The following is a 20,453-nucleotide window of genomic DNA, read 5'->3' on the forward strand; positions in this document are numbered from 1 at the left end:
GTTATTTGACTTTTTATTCAACAAATAATATTATAAATAAATAAATAGTAATTTTGAATTTTGTAAAATTAAAAAATTGTTTATTTTACCAATAATAAAATCATATTTAAACCTTTGTAAGCCCCCAAAAAAAAAGAAAAAATATTCCATACCATTCAAATTAAAAAAAAAATGTATTTTTACTGGATGAAATATTTTATGACCCTATTCTTCTTAATGTTTGGTAACTAAACTTCTTTTTGGTAATTTATAGTGTGTTTGAAATGCTACCGGAAGTAGTGATTTTTAAAATGGTAAGTTCTAGCTTTTAATCCTTATTAAGCTTCTTTAGTTTTTTTAGTTTTTTTATATAAAGTGTGGTTTTAGTCTTTACTATTTTTACTTTTCTAACATAATGTACAAATTTATTATTTTTAATATTTTATTAAATAACGTATTGAGAATGATAGAAAATAAATTTCTTATTATTTTTTCCATAAACGTTTATCACTAGTACTATTTAATTACTTTTATCCATAAGGATTTTCTTGTAATAATTTTTTTTTTACACAATTTTTTTTTCCAATTTTATTTCTAAACAAATGACAATTAATTTAATAGATCAATTTAATAACTTTTTCCAAATTTATGTTTTAAAAAATAATAATTATCAAATTAATAAATTATTTTATCCGTCTAATAAAATCTCTTACTTATAATAATTAGTTACAACATATTTTTTTTAAAATAATTTATTTCAAATTTCATTTTTTTTATCCCTTTTTTTTTCTTTTTGGAGAGACACACATTCTCATTCTCACTCTTTTCTTTTCACTTTTTTCCATACTCTCATTCTCATCTTTTTGTTCTATTTTTTTCCTTTTATATTTTAATCTATGAAGCTCGGACACTCCTCTTAAATGGCGTGCCGGTGTCCGATGAATATCGGACACCGACACTCGTATGACACCTATAGGACACGTATTCGTAAAGTGTCAAATTCAAAAAGTATTTGTTAGATTTCTGACAATTTTAGTATGGGTCTAACACAATTTTAAAAAGGAAAAATACATTAATTTTCTAAAAATTCAAACTTTATTGTATAAATTGTTATTATGATTATAAAAATAAGAAACAAATCCTTGTGAACCAGTCATGAAAAACATCTTTTTGCTCCAAAAAATAATCTGGAACATACTTGTGCACATAAATCTTTATTGTCAATTTATGTAATTCGTAATTATATAATATATAGATTTGTGTCCTACATTTTAGAGATTTTACGTATCTCCGTATCCATGTCAGTGTCTGTGCTACATAAATTTTAATTAATCTTTCTGCAAAAAATATTTAAATTCACTTTTTTTCTAATTTTGTTTCAATCTTTCCATTTTCTTTACATGCATTCTATTTTTAACATACATAAGAATATTATATTATAAATTTGTAATAATATTTAAAACATAGACATATATTTACGATAAAATTAAAAAAAATATGGATACACAACACGATAGTCTCTCGGCTAATATTGTGTAATTTATTTTGTCTAGTCCATTATTTATAATATTTATTTAATATCAACAAAAATACATGTATATTATAGGTGTATTTACATTTTTTAATTAATATATATATACGTAATTGTATTTCTTTTTTTGAATAATTAATTAAAAATCGAAAATAAAATAAACTAATATATATAATTTTATAAGAATATTATTAAAAAATTATGTAACCGTTATCTTTGAAAATAAAAATTATTTAATGATTTTCAAATAAAGAAAACTTATTCAATTATTTATTTTATTAAATAAGTAAAATATTTTTAATTTATTAAAGGAAAAAAAATCAATTAAAAGATTATACCAAAATAGTGTATTCTAATTATATAATGGTATAGATGTAATACATTAATTAATATTAATAAGTGACTTGCTTTCTTTTTAAATATTTGCCATATTACATTTTAGAATTTAACTCTTTCATTGATATACGTGTTGATTTAAAATAATATTTTCTGTGATGGATAAACAACAATTAAGGTGCTATAATAATAATTAAAATCATTTACCACAAGAGCTTAAATTGTTCTCAAACATACAACAGAATGCTTATGGATGTTTCAGGCTATGCTTGCATCTTCTCGAGGCGCATAGATGTGGAAATCACTCAAATCTATTCCAAGATTTCTTTTAGATGGATGAGCTTATCTTTAATAAGAGGTTTTCTAAATATATATGTTTATTCATTTTTAATGTTAACAAATTGAATATTTCTCTTCTTTAATATAATTCTTTATAGAATAATTTTTTATATAATTAAATTGTACTTGTTAGATTTGTTCTAAAGTTAGATATCCTTAAAATATCAAAATATTTTCTTCACAAATAATTAAGTCTAGTTATATGGGATCAAGTTCAAATATTTTACATAAATACGCATTGAGTATAATACACTCTAATGTCAAAAGTGGTAGTTTTCTACATAGTTTATAATTTTAACTGATTTAAAAAGTTTTTTTCTCATTTGTTTAAAACCAATAATCAATGTCCAAAAATAGTGATCTTATTGTTAAGAATACTTGTATTTTTTGGAAACTTAAAAATTCAGGAGTTTAATGATATGCCAATAAAATCTCAATTTAAATATTCTTTCTCATCACTTGCATTAACAAAATATCCTTATAATTTACTTGTATAATAAGCCAATTTGACTATAATATGATATCAATAAAGAGTAAAACTATATGTTGAATAAACTATTTACGAATAAAGAAAATAATCATTGTTTTAAATAACAATTTTAATTTTTTGAAGGCAAAATAACTCTACAAAGTTCTAAGATTTTTGAAAAAAAAAGTTATTATATTCAATCTCTTGAAATTCTTCCTCCACTTGAAATTTGAATTTGATTTAAAATAATCTATTTATATTTTTTTTTTATCTAACATAATAATGCATCGGGTATAATAGAATTGAAACATCTCTTAAACACTCTATATTTATTTATTCATTCTTTTGCTGATAAAAATAATAATATTAAGAGATGCATTTATGATTTAATTTTTTTTTAAAGTAAAACGAACTAAGATTATATAGTCTTGATGACACAATTAAATTAATACATAAAAGTCTCTCTTTTTTTAAGAGACATAAAGACACTATACCTTAATAAAAAATGTTATTTTTTTATGGACAATAATAAAGAAGGTTATAGTTATGCTATGTATATCATATGCTCCATCTTAGCTATAAGGTAATGCAAATGTTATTTATAGTCATAAACAAGCATGTCCAATCTTTATAATCATATTGTCTCGATGCATTGACATGGTAAGTAAATGTGTTGCTAAAGATTAGGATCCAGTACAACCAAACCCCCTCCCAAATGTATTCACTTTCACTTGGAAGAACAACATACTCCTTACTTAGAAGTTAATTTGTTGTTAAAATCACCAATGAGTACCCATAACTAGTCAAGTTAATTTTTCAGTTTGCCTAAGAGTCTTATAAATGACTTCTTGTTACGTTTGGATTTTCACTCTATGTATGAGCACCACTATTTCTTGGACTTGTTTCATTTTATCCATATAAACCTCGCCCATACAATCATTATTGAGCACTTGGAACATAATTTCATTTGTCTACAACTTTTTAGGATTTCCCCACATCTATCTTGAAATTATTATTACCAAAATTTCATATATACTTTATTTATTATCTTTCTTCCCTTATTGACTACTACCAACCAATTCTTAATTCCTAACAAATCAATGCACCTATTGAAGTAGTATATTGATAAATCAAATGATATGAACTTGTACTAGTTGGATAATTTAGAACTTCACATTAATTACGACTTAAAACATTAAATCAATATTAAAGCAGCGGTAACTTTTTTTATAATTTTTATAAAAGACTTGAAATCACCGGAATTAAATTTCATGAACTTGACACAATAACTTCCAAGCTTTAAATATATAACTCTTTCATTCATACTCTTATCATACTAAAACCATAACTCCTTTGTGAAAAAAAAAAAGACAAATATCTTGATATAGAAATTATAAACCCTTAGTTATTTTTACATGAGATTTGTAGGAGGAACAAGTGTTATAAATAGGGATGGTAAATAAAATCGCTTTGCCTTAGTTTTTAAATAGGAATTCTAAACCCTTATTTTTTTATTATTTGTTTTATGTTACTAGAGTTCATCACTTTTACCAACATAAGGGCTTCATATGAGGATTCCTTCCTAATTTATCCTTCCTTGCAAGTTACTTTGTCATTCCACACGTGGGAAAGAAAATCAACTATCACATTCTCATTCCCCTTCTTGTCTTTCACTTCCAAATTAAATTCATGAGTCTTGGCTTAAAATTTGGCTTGGTGAAAATATATTTAATGATGACATGATTTGTGTAGTCAATGACTTTAGACCCAAGGAGGTATAAGCTCTAAATTCCATTAAGTGAATTTTCACTCAAGGACACAATATCTTTTTGAAAGAAAAAGATATGGCCAACGGTATAGATTTACACAACAAGAAAAACATCAAATAGAAATCAATTTTTAGAGACTAAAATAATTAGTTGCAATAGTAACTAAATTAAAGATCATAGTAAAAACTAAAAAAAAGAGTTTCTAAATTAGTTTTTATTATTGTTAAATAGTTTTTATACTGGTATCTAATTAAAATCTAAGGTTTTAACTATCAATTATTTAGATTATAAATTTGGTAGCAAAAACCTTGGTTGCTAATTAGATACCAATTTAGAATTCATTTAACAATATTAAAAACTAATTTATAAACCAAAAAATTATTTAGTCTCTAAAATGGTCTCTAATTTAGTCACTATAACAACTAATTATTTTTAGTTTCTAAAATTGATTTCTATTTCATGATTTTCTTGTAGTGTTAGATATATCTCACCTAATAATGCTTCTTTACATTGAGGGGCTTCAAATAGTTTCTCCTATTTCTTTTTGTGTCATACATTAAGCCAGTGATAAATGTTTTTCTTATAATTTTATGCAACAAATAAGAAAAAATTAATGATATCTCCTTTAAATTAATATTATCTTTAATGAAATGGTTGTATTGTCTTCCAAATTCACAAAATTAAAAAATATTCATTGTATAAATATAAATAAGTTATGAATGTGATATGATAAATTAAGTAATTATCACAGTTATTTCCAAAATAATATAATTAAAAGCTTGATTTACATAGTTCAGCTGAAGTAAATTAGAAATTACTTATTTAAGTGTATCTTTTGTACCTAATGTCCTCACTAACAGTGACAATATATGGTAATGTTACAAATATTCCTAACGAAGCCAATAAAATATTACCAGAAATTGAAATATATCTATATATATAATTATTTTTAAATAAATATGGACCCCTCTATCATGATTGGACGAAAAGTGGGTATCTTTAACCATATCAATATGATTAACATCACTTGACCTCATGTGGGGCTATAAGAGAGACTTTACAAATCTAGAATATGTCTTCTTAATTATTAGGTTGGTTGTCCAAAGGACTTAATTTATTCTATATATAGTAAATCTTTTATATTCAGTTTTAATTACTATCTCATGATGGGACAAAAGCATGAGTTGTTCAATTAATTTAAGGAGTTCATAAATGGTCAAAGAGTTATTTCTTGTAACCATTTCAATGTCAGTTATTGTTCCTCCTCTATACACAGTGTTACCAATAGTATTCTCATTTTCTTTCCTGCACCCCACGTACAATTGAACACAACAAGGAACAAGGAACAAGGAACGTCACAGTTTGAATATAACAAGGAAAATCACAACTGAAATTTCAAATTTGTCTCCGCACACAGTTTCTCTCCACCTCTCATACACATAAATAAACATAACACATAATGACATACAAGAATACAAGGTTGCATGTCATAAAACATATATCTAACATTTGTCTCTAATAACCCACAGACACCATTAAACATAACAAGAAACGACCAGCAAGAACACAAAGGTTTGCATACAACGAAACATATCTATCATATATATCTTAAATATTACGATCATGGTTTCAATAGGGCCACGTCTTGTAATCTTTCAAGTGATCAAAACTATGAAAACTATTCTCAATTTCGAAGATATTGTCAAGGCCCCCGTAGACATCTTCATCACTTATCCACTGGTTATTGCCACCAAAAGGTGCTGGTAGTGCAGGTGGTGCTGGTAGTGCTGGTGGTGTGGCTTCGATGGTTGTTTGGCTTGGTGCCCCGTTTCCAGCAATGTTCGACAATTGATCACGTTCTGCTATATTCATACCTAATTTTGCTCCACTTGGAGAACTTCCACCACCATTGATCGAAGTCAAAAGGTTGTTAGCATCTTCAACTTCTTTCTTTGACAAAGACACCGCGCCTTCTGGATTTCTCTTTTTTCTAGCCCACACATACTGCTTCCTCTCAAAACAAATGGTTCATATGAGACAGATACATAAAACATTGTGCAAATCTGCAAATTACTTGTCACTCATGCCCTTTTTTATTTTATTTCTGTACAAAAACAAGTTTGGAATTTTGGTGAAGGGAAGAAAGGTTAAAGTGCAGATATTACAACCCAAGTGTTTGAGATATTCACACAAGTTAGAATATATATGGGAACATATTTACTTATGTCGAATCCAATATAATCAAAGAATCATGCAATCTAAAAGTGTTTAAAAGTGTGCAAAGATATTGCGTGAACTCTCATCCCCCAATATATGGCAAACAATAATTGTTCAATAAATAATGTGTAAAGGATGCAAATCTAACCAGATTTTTCCTTTCGTCCTCGTAAATGGTTATCAAATCTCCCATTTGTAGTTCATAATGGTTCACTAAATCCCCTGTTACATTGGATTCACAAATAATTATTTATTTATGATGCCAAAATCAATACTGCTGTGAATATAACAGAAGTTAGAAAGAAAAAATAAATGGAAATTTACCTGCATTTTCGAGAACATACATTCTACTTCTGTTATTGGACCAATACCTGTTCAATCAACAAGTTATATTTAATATCTTTTAAAATGGAAAAAGATATCCAATAAAGAAATATAAAAAATTACAAAAAATATTTACTTGTATTTCAAGGTCCATATCATCCCAGAATAAACATCCTTGACCATAATATCCTTTCCTTCCTTGTCTGTCAATGGTGGAAGCTTCGCCTCAACCTCCCTCTATTTTAACATATGAACATATATCATCTTGGTTAAGGGAAAAAGTATATCACTTTTTTTATAATCAGAAGGAAAAAGTTGAAGGCATTGTTAGACATTAAAATTGTTTTTTAATTATATTAAATTTTCAAGTTTTTTACTAAAAAAAGAAATGCATTAAATAGTAATTGATCAATCACTATATAAACTAAGATAGATATTATTTTTTAATATCTATAATCGTTTTTATTAGTAATTAAAGTTTACAAAGTAGTGGCTAAATTGATATTTAATATTAGTCTAATTATTTTAAATTATAAACTAGTATTTAAAGTAATTAGTAACTAAAATTTGTGTACTTAATATTAAATATTAATTTAAAAATTATTTTATAAATATTATTAATAATGAAAATTAATTTACATATCAATAATTTTTTAGTTTATAAAATAATATCTAGCATAATCAATATAATGACTAATTATTTTTTATCTCTAAATTACACCACAAGAAACTCATCAAATAAAAACTAATTTTATAGACAAAAAATAATTAATTACCATATTGACTAAATTACATATTATTTTAGAGATTACAAAATTATTGATATATAAAGTAATTTATATTATCAATAAATAGTTTATGGATTGGTATCTAATTAGCTATCAAGATTTTAGCTGTCAACTTTATAATATAAAGTAGTTGGTAGTTAATTAAATATCAATTTATAAACTATCTATTAATAATAAAAATTACTTTAGATGTTAATAATTTTATAGTCTATAAAATAGTATATAATTTAGTTAATATACTAACTAGTTATATTTTGTCTATAAAATTAGTTTCTATTTAATGATTTTCTTATAGTATTAATTAATATTTAATGATTTTATTTTAGTATTAATTGTTATTTAATGATTTTCTTGTAATGTTTATAATAGTAGTAGAGAATATATAAAACAATTAATGAAAAGTTAGAGAATTAATTAGAAGATGTTATATTCATAAACAAAATTAATTATATATCACTACTAGAAAATTATTAAATACAAACTAATTTTAGAGACAAAAAATAATTAGTTATTATATTGACTAATACTATTTTATAAACTAAAAAAATAGTATATAAACTAGTTTCTATTATTAATAAAAACTTATAATCTAATTTCTAAATTGTTTATAAATTTTTATTAATAATAAAATCTATTTTAGATAATATTTTTTTAGTCTATAAATAACATATAATTTAGTTAATATAATAACTAATTATTTTTTATTTTCTATTTAATGGTTTTTTTTAGTGTATATTGAAAATAATTTTTCACTTGAAGAGTATTTAGGTTTTTTTTCAAATTAGTAGTCCAAATACATTTATGATTAGTGAGATAAGCATAGTTTCTTTTCTTTTCCTTTATTTTTGTGCTAAAATCGATGTTCGGAAAGAAATAGTTATTGGGCAGCTTGGAGCATGAATAAGGTTTCTTTAGGTCAATGTTTCATCTTTATTAGAATAAAACAAAGAGAAAGAAAACCAAAATGATATACAAAGAAAATCGAAATCTTACCTTTGGGAGCACAATGCGACCTAGGACACTAACGTCACTATTCTTCAACTGCTTTGTGAAAACTTCCTCTAACTTCTACATTCATGTGGAAATAATTAAAAAATATAAATGAAAATACCAAAAAGAGAAAACCCCACACTAGGAATGTTTAATGACAATAATTACTGCATCTTTAATAATTAATTTTCTGCTTAAAACTGACTAAACGTTGATAAATGTTTCCAAAATAAACACAATTAAGATGATTCATCATCTCATCATTTTCTTTAAAAGACAAACTCTTAAAAAGGTTAGAAAATTATTGAATGGTAATTTTAGAAAACTTTGAAATCAATGAACAAGACCTTAATGCACACAAAAAAGGAATTCTGATTACCTTCCCATCTGGGCTGCAAAAAACAGCGAAAATTCTATCTTGGTTGATAGTGAGCTTTCCATCTGATCCTCCTCCAGGAACAGGTTGTTCCTTTATTATCCCTTTTGTTGGTACCAAAGGAGCCACAGGAACACTCTTACTCTTCTGTCTTACTTGTTTCCTTTTGTCCCTAGCAACTTTGCTAGTCAATGTTCCCACACTCTTTCTATATTCTTCTTCCTCTGGTTGTTGTTGTGACCACCCTTGAACTTCAGAATTTGGTGCCCCATAAATTGCATTAGGTTGTCCTGTTTGAAGGGTATGCAAAGGATATTGGTTCACTTGTTGGAACTGCATGTTCTGGTCAAATGGAGCGTAATAAGGGTCAGGAAAGCCAACATGTCCACTGTTGTCAACAGGGAAGTTAACATTATTTAGTTCTCCCATGCTTCGTTGTTCAAGGATTAATGGGTTGGTGGTGGTTGCTGAAACTGGGTCAGGAAAGTTGTCCATTCTTGAAACAAAGAGGCTTAATTTGAGGCTTTTGTGTTGTGTGGAGTGTGGTGTGTGTGAGTGAGTGAAATGAGAGTGTGGAGTGTAGGGCTTTTATAAGAAGGGGTAGGGATGCAGTGGTAGTAGTGCCAGTGAAGCAAACAAAAAAGAATGTAGAAAAAGCAGGAGGAAAAGAAACAGACGATGGCAGTGAATGAAGGAAAAAATGAAGCACATGGTAACAAAAAAGGAAAGAGAAATTCGCCCAAAATGGGGTGAAATAGGTGACAGGTGGATGAAACGTTGTGGCATTGGAATGCCCATCCTTGTTGTAAATTTAGCGAAATGTAGTAAGCAAAACCACATATAAACGTATGTTAAAACTCAAAAAGTGGATGTGCTGAGAGAGATGCAGCAGAAGAAAACAAGAATTGAAAATTGTGCTAGAGCACCCATTGCAGTTCAAGCGAGCGTTATGGTTCTCATCACCTTGCAAACTTACAATTGTGTATAAAAAAATACCCTTGTTTTCTTCATAAAATGACAAAATTTTTAAAAACAAACAGTGTGCGCCCTTTGTTTCTTGAGAAACTTTGATGAATTTCAGTTATAGAAAGAGATGTTAATAATAGGAATTGGTGTGGTCAAGTAGGAAGGTCTGAAATTTTTTTGATTTGGCTATGGTTGGAGCGTGGGGCTTGGAGTTTCATGAAACAACTCAGCTTATGTTGTTTGCCAACTAAGAATAGCTTCTCAGACCATAAAGAGAGAAACAAACTTCAAAAACAGACAAATTTTAGCTACCTAAAAAATCGATAAAAATTAATTCAGTAAACTACAGAAATATATACTTTAATTATAACTTTCATTAGATCACATGGGAAAAAATATTCTCAAAACATTTCCTGTTTTAAGTATGAGGCATAAAATTAAGGCCTGTGGGGTTTTTCTAAAACTTTTGAAACCTATTCTCAAATAAAAAGAAGAATAGGTGATACACAAAGAGAGATAAAAAAAAGATAAGAAGGAGTTGTAATTAGGGGTTTGAAAATAATGAATATACATATATCATTACTTTTTAAAATATAATTATCCAAATTAATATATAGTATTATTTATTATATTCAAGCTGGATTATAATTTAAATATTTTATTATTTACTGATATTTAATTTTTCTCTTATCTTTTTAATGTTCAATTTAATTATTTGTGTTTTCAAAATGAATAAAAGATATTCATTTAATTTTAGTTTAGAATTAACTTTGTTACTAATTTAAATATATTGGTGATTTAAAGCAACATCTCTTTTAACCGTTACAGTAGTTATAAATAAATGAAATAATTTATTAGACCAGTTATAAATAAAAATATTATTTAATTATTTCAGTAGCATTTATTATTTGATTAATATTAAAAAATTAGATAATTTTTTATATTATTTTAATAAATATACTTTAAGTCTATCTCATAGTTTTAAAATTATATTTGTACTTATTATATATTATAACTTAATTATATATTTAGATTTTTAATATATTTTATTGTAAAAAGTTAAACATATTAAATGTAATGATATAATATGTCCAATAAATCATATCTTATATTATGTTATATCATTCATTTTCCTCTCTTTTTTTCTTCCATGATCCAATCAATAAATTCAAATTAGGTAATGCGAACTCTAAGTTTAACTCAATTTTAGAATACTGACTTATAAGGTAAAGTTTGCACTCGATATAAGATCTCTAACACACTCATCCAAGTTGAGATCTGTCAATTTATGTATGATATTATATGTTTATGAATAGTTTAATAACGACTCAATAGCAAGTGACATGATAAGTCAAACAAAATCTCGTCATGATAAATTTTAAATGTCTCTGATATCATAAGATCTAGTTTAACCTTATAAAGCTAACTTATAAGGTTAAATTTTTATAACCACTTATTACCATAAGACATTTTTGTCGTAAAATTTCTAACATTATAATATGTTATTTTCCATTTCCCCACTCTTCCTCTCCTTCTTCTCCTTCCACCATACTCATTTTTTTCATCCTTCCTCCTTTTTTTTTCTAGGCACTTTAACTCACAATTTACTATTTGATTACAATTATTGGAAATAAAAAAACTTTAATTTAACTAACGTTTTTGTTTGGTTTTTAAGATATGAATAATTAAATTTGTTTTTTTTAAAAGAAAACAAATTGAAAGTTAAATTAAAAAGTATAATTCAGGTTTTCATGTTCTCTCCTCATTTTGTTATCACATTGTTTTATAATTAATTTTATAAACATATATATATATATAATTTATTATTTATTATATAAAATAAAATAATAAAATATATTATTTATTGTATATTGGATTATTACAATAAAATTTTAATTATATAGAATAAAAAATTTGAATTTACGGTTTAAGTATACTTGCTAGACTATTACTAATAAAAGAAATCACTAAATCTAATTAAATATTAATTTAAAAATATTTGTCAATAATAAAAATTAATTTAGATAATAATAATTTTTAAAATTTCTAACATAATATTTAATTTAGCTAATATAATAATTAATTATTTTTATATTTCTAAAATAATTTTTTATTTAATTTTTATTTTTTAATTATATATTGTGATCTTTAATATATGTAGAGTTTCTTCCTATTATTTTTTTTATTACTTTTGTTTTTCCCTTTTACATTTGTATCCTTATTAAGAATTTTATATTGTCACTTAAAACTATTCAATTAAAATTAAACGATTTATTTAGTGAAATTTGCATTTTTATATTGTTACAAATTATAAAATAAAGTACTCTTACTACAAGAAAATCATGAAATAAAACCAATTTTTAGATATTAAAATAATTAATTGCAATAGTAACTAAATTAGAGATATTTTAGAAACTAAAACAAAAATTAGTTTATAAATTAGTTTCTATTATTGTTAAATAGTTTCTAAATTAGTATCTAATTAGCAACCAAGGTTTTAACTACCAATTATTTAGTTTCTAAATTTGGTCTCTAAAACCTTGGTTGCTAATTAGATACTAATTTAGAAACTATTTGTTTTAGTTTCTAAAATATCTTTAATTTAGTTACTATTGTAACTAATTATTTTGGTATTTAAAAATTGGTTTATATTTCATGACTTTCTTGTAGCGTCTGTCATATAAAAAATATTAAAAAATTAATACTTTTATTTTAAATATTAATATATTAGTAGCATCTAAATATGTAAATATCATATCAAAGATGGATCAATTAGATAATCTACGGGTACAAAAAAAATTGCTTAGATAAAAGTTGCAGATTTCGTTAGGTAAAAGTTTTTTTAAAAATAATAACCCATTTTAATACAAATAATGAATAAGTAACCTGTTGCAAAAGACATTCAATTCAACCATTTGGTGATAAATACATATCTTCTTAATTAAAAACTTCAGTATTTTTTTATATGAATTAAGATTTTCAGTATTCTATTGACTAAGAAAAATATATAATTTTCTAAGAAATCACATTGAATATATCATATCAGGATGCATACAAAATTATTTTCATAAAAAAAATGATGTGAAAGGTTATAAAAAATAAGAATGGTACTTTTGATAACTATACAATGAAATTTATCAAACACATATTATATTTTATTAGATGAAATTATATATAAGCGGTTTATAGAATATATTTTATGTTTGACTGGTTGATATTTTGTTACTTCTCACGTATCTTTTTTTGTCTTTATATAATCTATTATTATTAATTATCAATATTATATAACTAGTTAACAGTTAATTATTTAATCAAAATATTGTTATAAAAAAATTATCCATTACTTGTGTTAACTAGCAATCAATAACCACTCATTCATTGTTGCTGCAACGTTTATGCTGAAAATAAATAAATAAATAAATAAATTTCAATCATTTACTCTTAAGATGTCAAAATGAACATGAAACTTGGAGTATAGACATGTGTGAGGGTGAGACAAGAAAAAAACCCAAAAGTCATCAAAGCTGGGAGCATCACCAGTCACGTTGATAAAACAATGTTCTAAACCAAAAGAATTTTAATCTTTTAAGTTAAATCTATCACATTATGAAGCCAGGATTTGTAAAGAAATTATAAATATAATTTAATGTACTTATTAACATAATTAATTATACACAATAATAATAATAATAATAATAATAAATATTTACAATATAATTAATTATCAATTACATTTATTAAGATACAGCTTTTATTAATGTATTTTTTTATATTATAATATAATAAAAAATTAAAATAATAAATAAAATAATTTAGGGTTTAGGGTCAAAAGCAACTAACTTTCAAATAAAATGTGAAAAGGTAGAGTGGATATTTTAAATTTATGGGAGTGCAATTAGAAATAACGAGGTAGCAGGAAGCAAAAATGATATAGATTACGTTTGCTCCGAGGAAGGGGGCCCAAAACAGTGAAGTAGAGAGTATAAAAGCCCAAACTTGCAAAACCCTATCTTTATTCGTCGTTACCGAGTTTGCCCTTATGTATTTATAGTTTCCAAAAGCACGCAGAGAGTTAGGCGCGGCGGGATCAGAAGCAGCTTGCAGAATGAAGGTCTTCTCTCCCAAACCCTAATTGCTTCCGTTTTCGATTTTTTTTCGTCTCTTCTCCTCTCTCTAACATGGTCCATTCTTCTACAGTTTAACATTGCAAATCCCACTACTGGATGTCAGAAGAAGCTCGAAATCGATGACGACCTCAAGCTGTAATCTTTCTGCTTTCTTTTGATGTTTCAGTTATCTTACTCTTTTATTCCGTTTTGCATCTTCTGCTTAGAATAATGTTGCTTTGTGCTATGCGTTTCCGACTAATATTGATTATTATTTTGAATTCGCTTAAGGTCTTTTGTTGTAGGTTAATCGTTTCTTTCTTTAGGCTGCCTTTTTTAGCTTTATAATTAACCACTGTCACGATTGTTGTTCTAGTATTTGTTACTTGCATTGCATCTCAATATCCATTCATAATGAACATGGATAGCTTAGTTAACTTGATATTCGTTGGGATTTGAAGTTGATTATGTTCTTTGTAAGTTGATATGGGAGTTCATTTGTATGTTAGTTTCGTTTGGGGACCTTTTATGTCACTTGTTCATGTGTTCTTCTGTTTTTTATTGCAGTCGAGCATTTTGGGACAAGAGGATCTCCCAAGAGGTCCTTGGTGATGCCCTGGGCGAGGTATGTTCATTCTGCTTGTTTTTCTTGTTTTTTGAGTGTTAAAAAGTTATCAATTAACCTCCATAATTTTGTTACCGAAGGAGTTTAAAGGCTATGTTTTTAAAATCACTGGTGGGTGTGACAAACAAGGCTTCCCAATGAAGCAGGGAGTGCTGACCCCTGGTCGTGTGCGTCTCTTGCTCCATAGAGGTAAGATTCTTCTACTGCTTCAGTCCGTTGTTGTTTTGGTTTATAAACAAATCATAATTATAGTTGATAGATGGTGGATGCATTAGTATGGCTGCCATGTTAAACATTTGGATGTTGTCTTGAAAACTTTAAAATGGATTCTTCTTTTTCTCTACCTGCTTATTCTTTTTTTCTTTTTTTTTTATGGTGGGTCTTATTATGTGTTGTTGTTGACTGAGGACCCTTGTGTCTTCATACAATGACTTTTAGTTTTTACCATAAAGTTGTTATTATCAGTATTCTCATAGCCATGTTTATTTGCAGACTTGATAATTTTGTTTGCATTTGACAGGAACTCCATGTTTCCGTGGATACGGAAGGCGCAATGGAGAGCGTAGAAGGAAGTCTGTTCGAGGATGCATTGTTAGCCCTGACCTCTCTGTTTTGAACTTGGTTATTGTGAAGAAGGGCGACAATGATTTGCCAGGTCTCACTGATGTTGAAAAGCCAAGGATGAGGGGTCCAAAGAGAGCATCAAAAATTCGAAAGCTGTTCAACCTGTCCAAGGATGATGATGTGAGAAAGTATGTAAACACATACCGTCGAACATTCACTAATAAAGCTGGTAAGTTTTTGACATCCACAAATTCTGAGTTTCTGTATGCTTGGTAGACTGAGAAAAAATGTTAATGAATAATAATGTTAAGCAACCTATTAAGCTGTGTATACAGCAGGAACTCTACAGTTCCAAGTTTGGATTTATTCACCTAATCTATGGATATTCTGATCAAATATCTAGTATTTTCTCTTGTGGACAACTAACGTTTTTTTTACAGTGAAACCATAATTTAACTTTCAGTAATAACCTCTACATTTAGAAAACATCAAACAATTTACTGAAAAACGATTTCCCTGTACATTTTCGAATATGAAACCAAGTAATGAATGTTTATGATGGGATGTGATATTTGAAATAAAGAGTTCTTACACTCTTCTACTCAGCTTTGATATCCAATTTATTGAACAGGATTTGTGATTGTGATTTAATATGTAATGGATGATTGGTTACAGGGAAAAAAGTGAGCAAAGCTCCAAAGATTCAACGTTTGGTCACTCCTTTGACTCTCCAAAGGAAGCGAGCAAGAATTGCTGACAAGAAGAAAAGAATTTCTAAGGCAAAGTCAGAAGCAGCAGAGTATCAGAAACTGCTTGCTTCCAGATTGAAGGAGCAGAGAGAACGCCGGAGTGAAAGCTTGGCCAAGCGTAGGTCCAAAATTTCTAGTGCTTCCAAACCCACCGTTACTGCATAGACTCAGTGAGATCTGGTGAGGTTTAAACTTCACTTTAGTTTTTGGGAGTCTCGGCGGCGGGTGTTTATGATAAACATTTATGGTTTTGCAATTTAAACACATTGAGTTTATTTGAGTAATTTTCAATGATTTTTGTTAGAGTTCAATCGAATGGAATGATTTTTGCCTAGTTGGAACTTTTATATATTTCATGTGTTGGCATCTATAAAAACTTCATATTACATTTCATTTTATGCTACGTCGGGATTACGATTAACACGAACAAGTGTTTTATATGCTTTTTGCAAAATTTATTTGTTTCATCCAAAATTGCATAAATCGAAAAGTAGCATTGTCCCAGTAAAATCTTTTGAACAAGGCAATTTTACTGTGCTCATTACGGTAGCTTTATTTTGGATTGGTTCTAGCAGCACATGGGCGTATTAATGAATTTAAAATGATTTAACAAAATTCTAATATTTCAAGTGAGATATTTTTAATGTTTAGGTTAAATTTAATCTAAGTTTATTGTTCTTTAAGTTGGTGCTGAACTGTATGAAGTCAACTTAACCTATACGTTAATATGTTTTTAAATTTAATTTGTAATTTTTCATGTTTTATAGAAAATAATGGCTTGGTTAAAATTATTATATTCAATACTATTATTTATGACATTGATCAAACTAAAGTCGAACTAAAGTAGGGTTATAATGTAACTGAAGTTGAACTTGGCATTAGCTCCATAACTCATTTGTGGAATACATATATAGTATATGCAGTAAAAAATCTATATCAAAACGTAAAGGAGAACTAATGATCTTTTAATCGTAAAAGAACTTATTCGGCGTTGTTCCTGTACTTTTTCATTTGATACGGTCCATAAAATGATTTAGGAAGAGTTGTTGATAGAAAAAAAAATGTTGATAAAAAAGTGTTTGGTTGATGAAAAAAATGGAAATTAATTTTTTTGAATTTAGTGGTGTAAAATTTTTAACATAGGGCCATGTATTTTTTTAAAATATTCTGTATCTGGACCCACAATGTATTAGGACTATTTAACAAATTTTAGTTCTTGCTAACAAAAGGGTAGTGGTAGAAAATACTGACGATGAGACGGAAAACCCCCGCCTGGGTGGGAGCACAATCATCCCATGGAGTTTAGGAAGGGCTGCATTTTATACTTACTCAAATCTTATAGGATTGAGAAAACAATCTTTAGATTGATTTAAGGAGTTGGAAGTGATTTGTACAAGTATTTAAACTATAGTGAAGAACTATGGAGTAATTCCAACATTATGATCAGTAATCGTTATAAGAAGTAAGCAAAAGTCTAATGTTGGAGAAGATAAATATCTGGTTTTAGGCATGTAAATCTAATAAGATTGAATGGATTTTAAGAGCAGTGTTTATAGTGGGACTACGACTCAGCTCATGGAAAGGATGATAGTAATTTGAAAGTCCTTATAACTTTTGCAGCAGTGGAAGCTGTGACAAATTATTCTTGAGATTGAAAAACACATAATTTGAGGTTGAAGATTGTAGTTTTATATTAGCAGTTCGTTGACACAGTTTGATCAATGGCACAATAGCAAACTGAGAACTTAACATAACGTTAGATGATGAGGATGGACCAATTATTCAGAGGGAGGGTCTACTATAAGAGCATCTCCCATGCTTTATAGTTCCATGACTTTAAAATCTGTGTTCTATAAAACCTTTCTATTGAAACACGATTATAGATTACAAAAGTAAAAAATATACTTCTCTATTATAAAAACATTTTTTCTACCAATAAATAGAAGATTATCAAAATGTACATTTCACAATTTTTTTACATTAAAACAAGTTATAAATAAAATAAAGTCCACAAATAATTTTGTAATTGACTTTGACTTTTGTTATAAAACAAATTACTCATTGTACAAAACACACCTCCAGGCGTGGAGTCAATCGATAGGTTTTGCTCTTGCCAAAGGTAGTGCTCGTGTACGAATTCCATGTTGTCTTTTGCATGTAAATTCACAATTACATTCCCTGTTACAGGCACACGCATTTGTGGTTTGAAATAAGTATAAACAAAACACCCATTTGTGCAAACATTCCTGTTCAACTTATGTGGTTACGAGAAAACGTACTAATAACATCGATTATCAAGGTTTCTCTGATGATTTCCAGTTCTTGTGGTGTGAATCATACAAGCAATTAAAAAGAAAATAAATATAGAACTCATAAATAAGTTGGGTTTTGTGAACATGAAAAAATGAGACAAAATTATACGCCCAGAACACAACCCGCTTTTAAAACATTCTCAAACCTAATAAGTGCCATGCATGATGAACATCTGTGTTACATGGGAGGATATAACTGCTGCAAAATTCCACACCTGAAATCACCCAAGGAATCGTATCTAGATCTAAGGAATTCAAGCTTACCGCATGATAAGTCAGGCCACTTTTTGCCCAACTATAAATATAATTAAGTAAAAAGTTATGGCCCTAGATTACAAATCCAAGACTGTGAGTGACAACCCCAACACTGTCAATCATCAGAGAAAGGAATTGAGTGCATATAACATTATACAATTACCATCAAAAGCAACAAGAGCAGTCAAATGGGCAGAGAGGGGTATTTCCAGCATCTGCATTATTAATACCTAAGTCATCTTCAGTGTAGATGGTAAAACCGTCCTCGGTTTTCCTTTTTGGTTGAGAAGGTCGGTCTGCAAACTCACCATGGTCTGATCTATCAGTTTTTCTCTTCACATTCTTCCTCTTCTTCTTTGTTTTATCAGTACTCTTCTTTACTTCGTCAGATTTTCCAGTCTTTTTCATATCAGATTTCTTCCTCTTTTTTCCAGCAAATATTTCATCAATTTCATTACATGCTTTTTTTGGTGTAGAAGAGGGTTTCTCCTCTGTCGCAACAGTATTCTCCTGTAACTGAATTGGTGTTGTTTTAGAACTCTTCTTCGTCATTGAAATGAAAAGAAAGCTGCACATCACGTTACAATCTTAGTGAGACTGAAATATTCAACAAACATTAAGAAAAACACTTGAAGAAAGAAGATTGAGACCAGCTAGGCCAAAATTTTGAACCACAGTTGCTAGGGCCAGCATTTTTTCATTCAAGATTAGATTCTCAGGTTCGATATTCATAAAATTGAAAAGGATGAATAAGTACATTTTATATCATCAGAAGGAAAAATGTAATACAAAAGAGTAAAAATACAGATCCAACTAAAAGCAGCAGATATTCCATTCAAACAGAGAACCAGGGTTTTAAACCGGTATCTCACATTGGGAGTGTATAATATTCCCAGTAGTTTCCTTCTAATAATGTGTCGTCAAGAATCAAATGAATTTCAAAATTAGAATGAACTCTCTGAGTTCAATTGCTGTCAGAGGCAGTATAATTAGACTGAATCCCTGCATCCATTGGCGAACTAAAACCGGTATTTTATTCTTACCATAACACAAAACTACCATGTAACTAAAAACCAATGATCACTACCTACAGATAAATTTGCACAAATGTGATAAAACAAAGAAACGCTGTATTTATACGAAATCAGAAAGTGCACATAAAATTTCAGAGAAAAAAAAAAAGAGGGGTAACGATTATACCAGTGCGCGATCAAGGGGAACGCGATTAAAGTTAAACAAACAACATCATACATAGCAATCAGAATAACTCAGTGGGTTGCGAAGGAAAGTGGAGGACCAACCTATTGCCACGACGAACACGACTTGAGAATGCGGGAAGGGCGTCGTTCACGCCGGCGATGAGTAGAGCTGCGTAACTGCGTCTTAGCGGTAATGGTGGCGGCAGAACAAACGGCAGCGGCGCGTGGATGCGTGTGGTGTGGGATTGAGAAGGATGATATGAGAGTGAGAAGAGTTGGGTTAGGGTTAGGAAATTAGGGCAAACATTAATGGGCCAATATGTCCATCAATCCTTTCTCAATTTTTTTTTATGGTTGCAAAAATATGTTTCAAAATTGGGTTTATGTTATAGGCAAATTCTTCCTAGATCCAACGTTTTTGAACGTGCACCGTAAATACTTTTAAATTTTTGAAAATGTTCTTCATTTTAAAAATAATACATCTGAAAAAGTAGATTTTGAAGAGATTATTGTGTTTTAAAAATAAAATTCAAAAATCAAAATCTCACTTTATAAAAAT

General features: G+C 27.9%; 3 protein-coding genes across 3 annotated transcripts; 1 reads left to right on the forward strand and 2 right to left on the reverse strand.

The window, feature by feature from the left end:
* Positions 1 to 5,793: 5,793 nt before the first annotated feature.
* LEC2 (AP2/B3-like transcriptional factor family protein) lies at positions 5,794 to 9,804 on the reverse strand. Its single transcript, XM_068610597.2, has 6 exons — positions 9,122 to 9,804; positions 8,746 to 8,820; positions 7,101 to 7,201; positions 6,965 to 7,011; positions 6,789 to 6,862; positions 5,794 to 6,427 (listed from the first exon to the last, which is right to left on the reverse strand). The coding sequence occupies exons 1-6, from the start codon at positions 9,611 to 9,613 to the stop codon at positions 6,053 to 6,055; spliced, it is 1,164 nt and encodes a 387-aa protein (XP_068466698.2). The 5' UTR covers positions 9,614 to 9,804; the 3' UTR covers positions 5,794 to 6,052.
* Positions 9,805 to 14,094: 4,290 nt separating this feature from the next.
* LOC137812057 (small ribosomal subunit protein eS6) lies at positions 14,095 to 16,521 on the forward strand. Its single transcript, XM_068613945.2, has 6 exons — positions 14,095 to 14,195; positions 14,282 to 14,346; positions 14,758 to 14,815; positions 14,896 to 15,004; positions 15,336 to 15,608; positions 16,055 to 16,521. Exons 1-6 carry the CDS (start codon positions 14,190 to 14,192, stop codon positions 16,291 to 16,293), a joined length of 750 nt encoding a protein of 249 aa, XP_068470046.1. The 5' UTR covers positions 14,095 to 14,189; the 3' UTR covers positions 16,294 to 16,521.
* Positions 16,522 to 18,546: 2,025 nt separating this feature from the next.
* LOC137812058 (stress response protein) lies at positions 18,547 to 20,220 on the reverse strand. Its single transcript, XM_068613946.2, has 2 exons — positions 19,997 to 20,220; positions 18,547 to 19,263 (listed from the first exon to the last, which is right to left on the reverse strand). Exon 2 carries the CDS (start codon positions 19,245 to 19,247, stop codon positions 18,861 to 18,863), a length of 387 nt encoding a protein of 128 aa, XP_068470047.1. The 5' UTR covers positions 19,248 to 19,263; positions 19,997 to 20,220; the 3' UTR covers positions 18,547 to 18,860.
* Between the last annotated feature and the right edge of the window lie 233 nt (positions 20,221 to 20,453).

This window comes from Phaseolus vulgaris, chromosome 2, assembly GCF_051622355.1.
Source record: "Phaseolus vulgaris cultivar YP4 chromosome 2, ASM5162235v1, whole genome shotgun sequence".
NCBI lineage: Eukaryota > Viridiplantae > Streptophyta > Magnoliopsida > Fabales > Fabaceae > Phaseolus > Phaseolus vulgaris.

What these genes read in the sequence shown, in the direction of transcription:
- LEC2 (XM_068610597.2), bottom strand. Translation starts at nt 9,613, where the DNA reads ATGGACAACTTTCCTGACCCAGTTTCAGCAACCACCACCAACCCATTA. An exon ending in GTCGCATTGTGCTCCCAAAG is followed by an intron (nt 7,202 to 8,745) that starts GTAAGATTTCGA and finishes ATGTTAAAATAG; the next exon opens with AGGGAGGTTGAGGCGAAGCT. An exon ending in ATATGGACCTTGAAATACAA is followed by an intron (nt 7,012 to 7,100) that starts GTAAATATTTTT and finishes TTGATTGAACAG; the next exon opens with GTATTGGTCCAATAACAGAA.
- LOC137812057 (XM_068613945.2), top strand. An exon ending in ATCGATGACGACCTCAAGCT is followed by an intron (nt 14,347 to 14,757) that starts GTAATCTTTCTG and finishes TTTTTATTGCAG; the next exon opens with TCGAGCATTTTGGGACAAGA. An exon ending in TTGGTGATGCCCTGGGCGAG is followed by an intron (nt 14,816 to 14,895) that starts GTATGTTCATTC and finishes TTGTTACCGAAG; the next exon opens with GAGTTTAAAGGCTATGTTTT.
- LOC137812058 (XM_068613946.2), bottom strand. Translation starts at nt 19,247, where the DNA reads ATGACGAAGAAGAGTTCTAAAACAACACCAATTCAGTTACAGGAGAAT.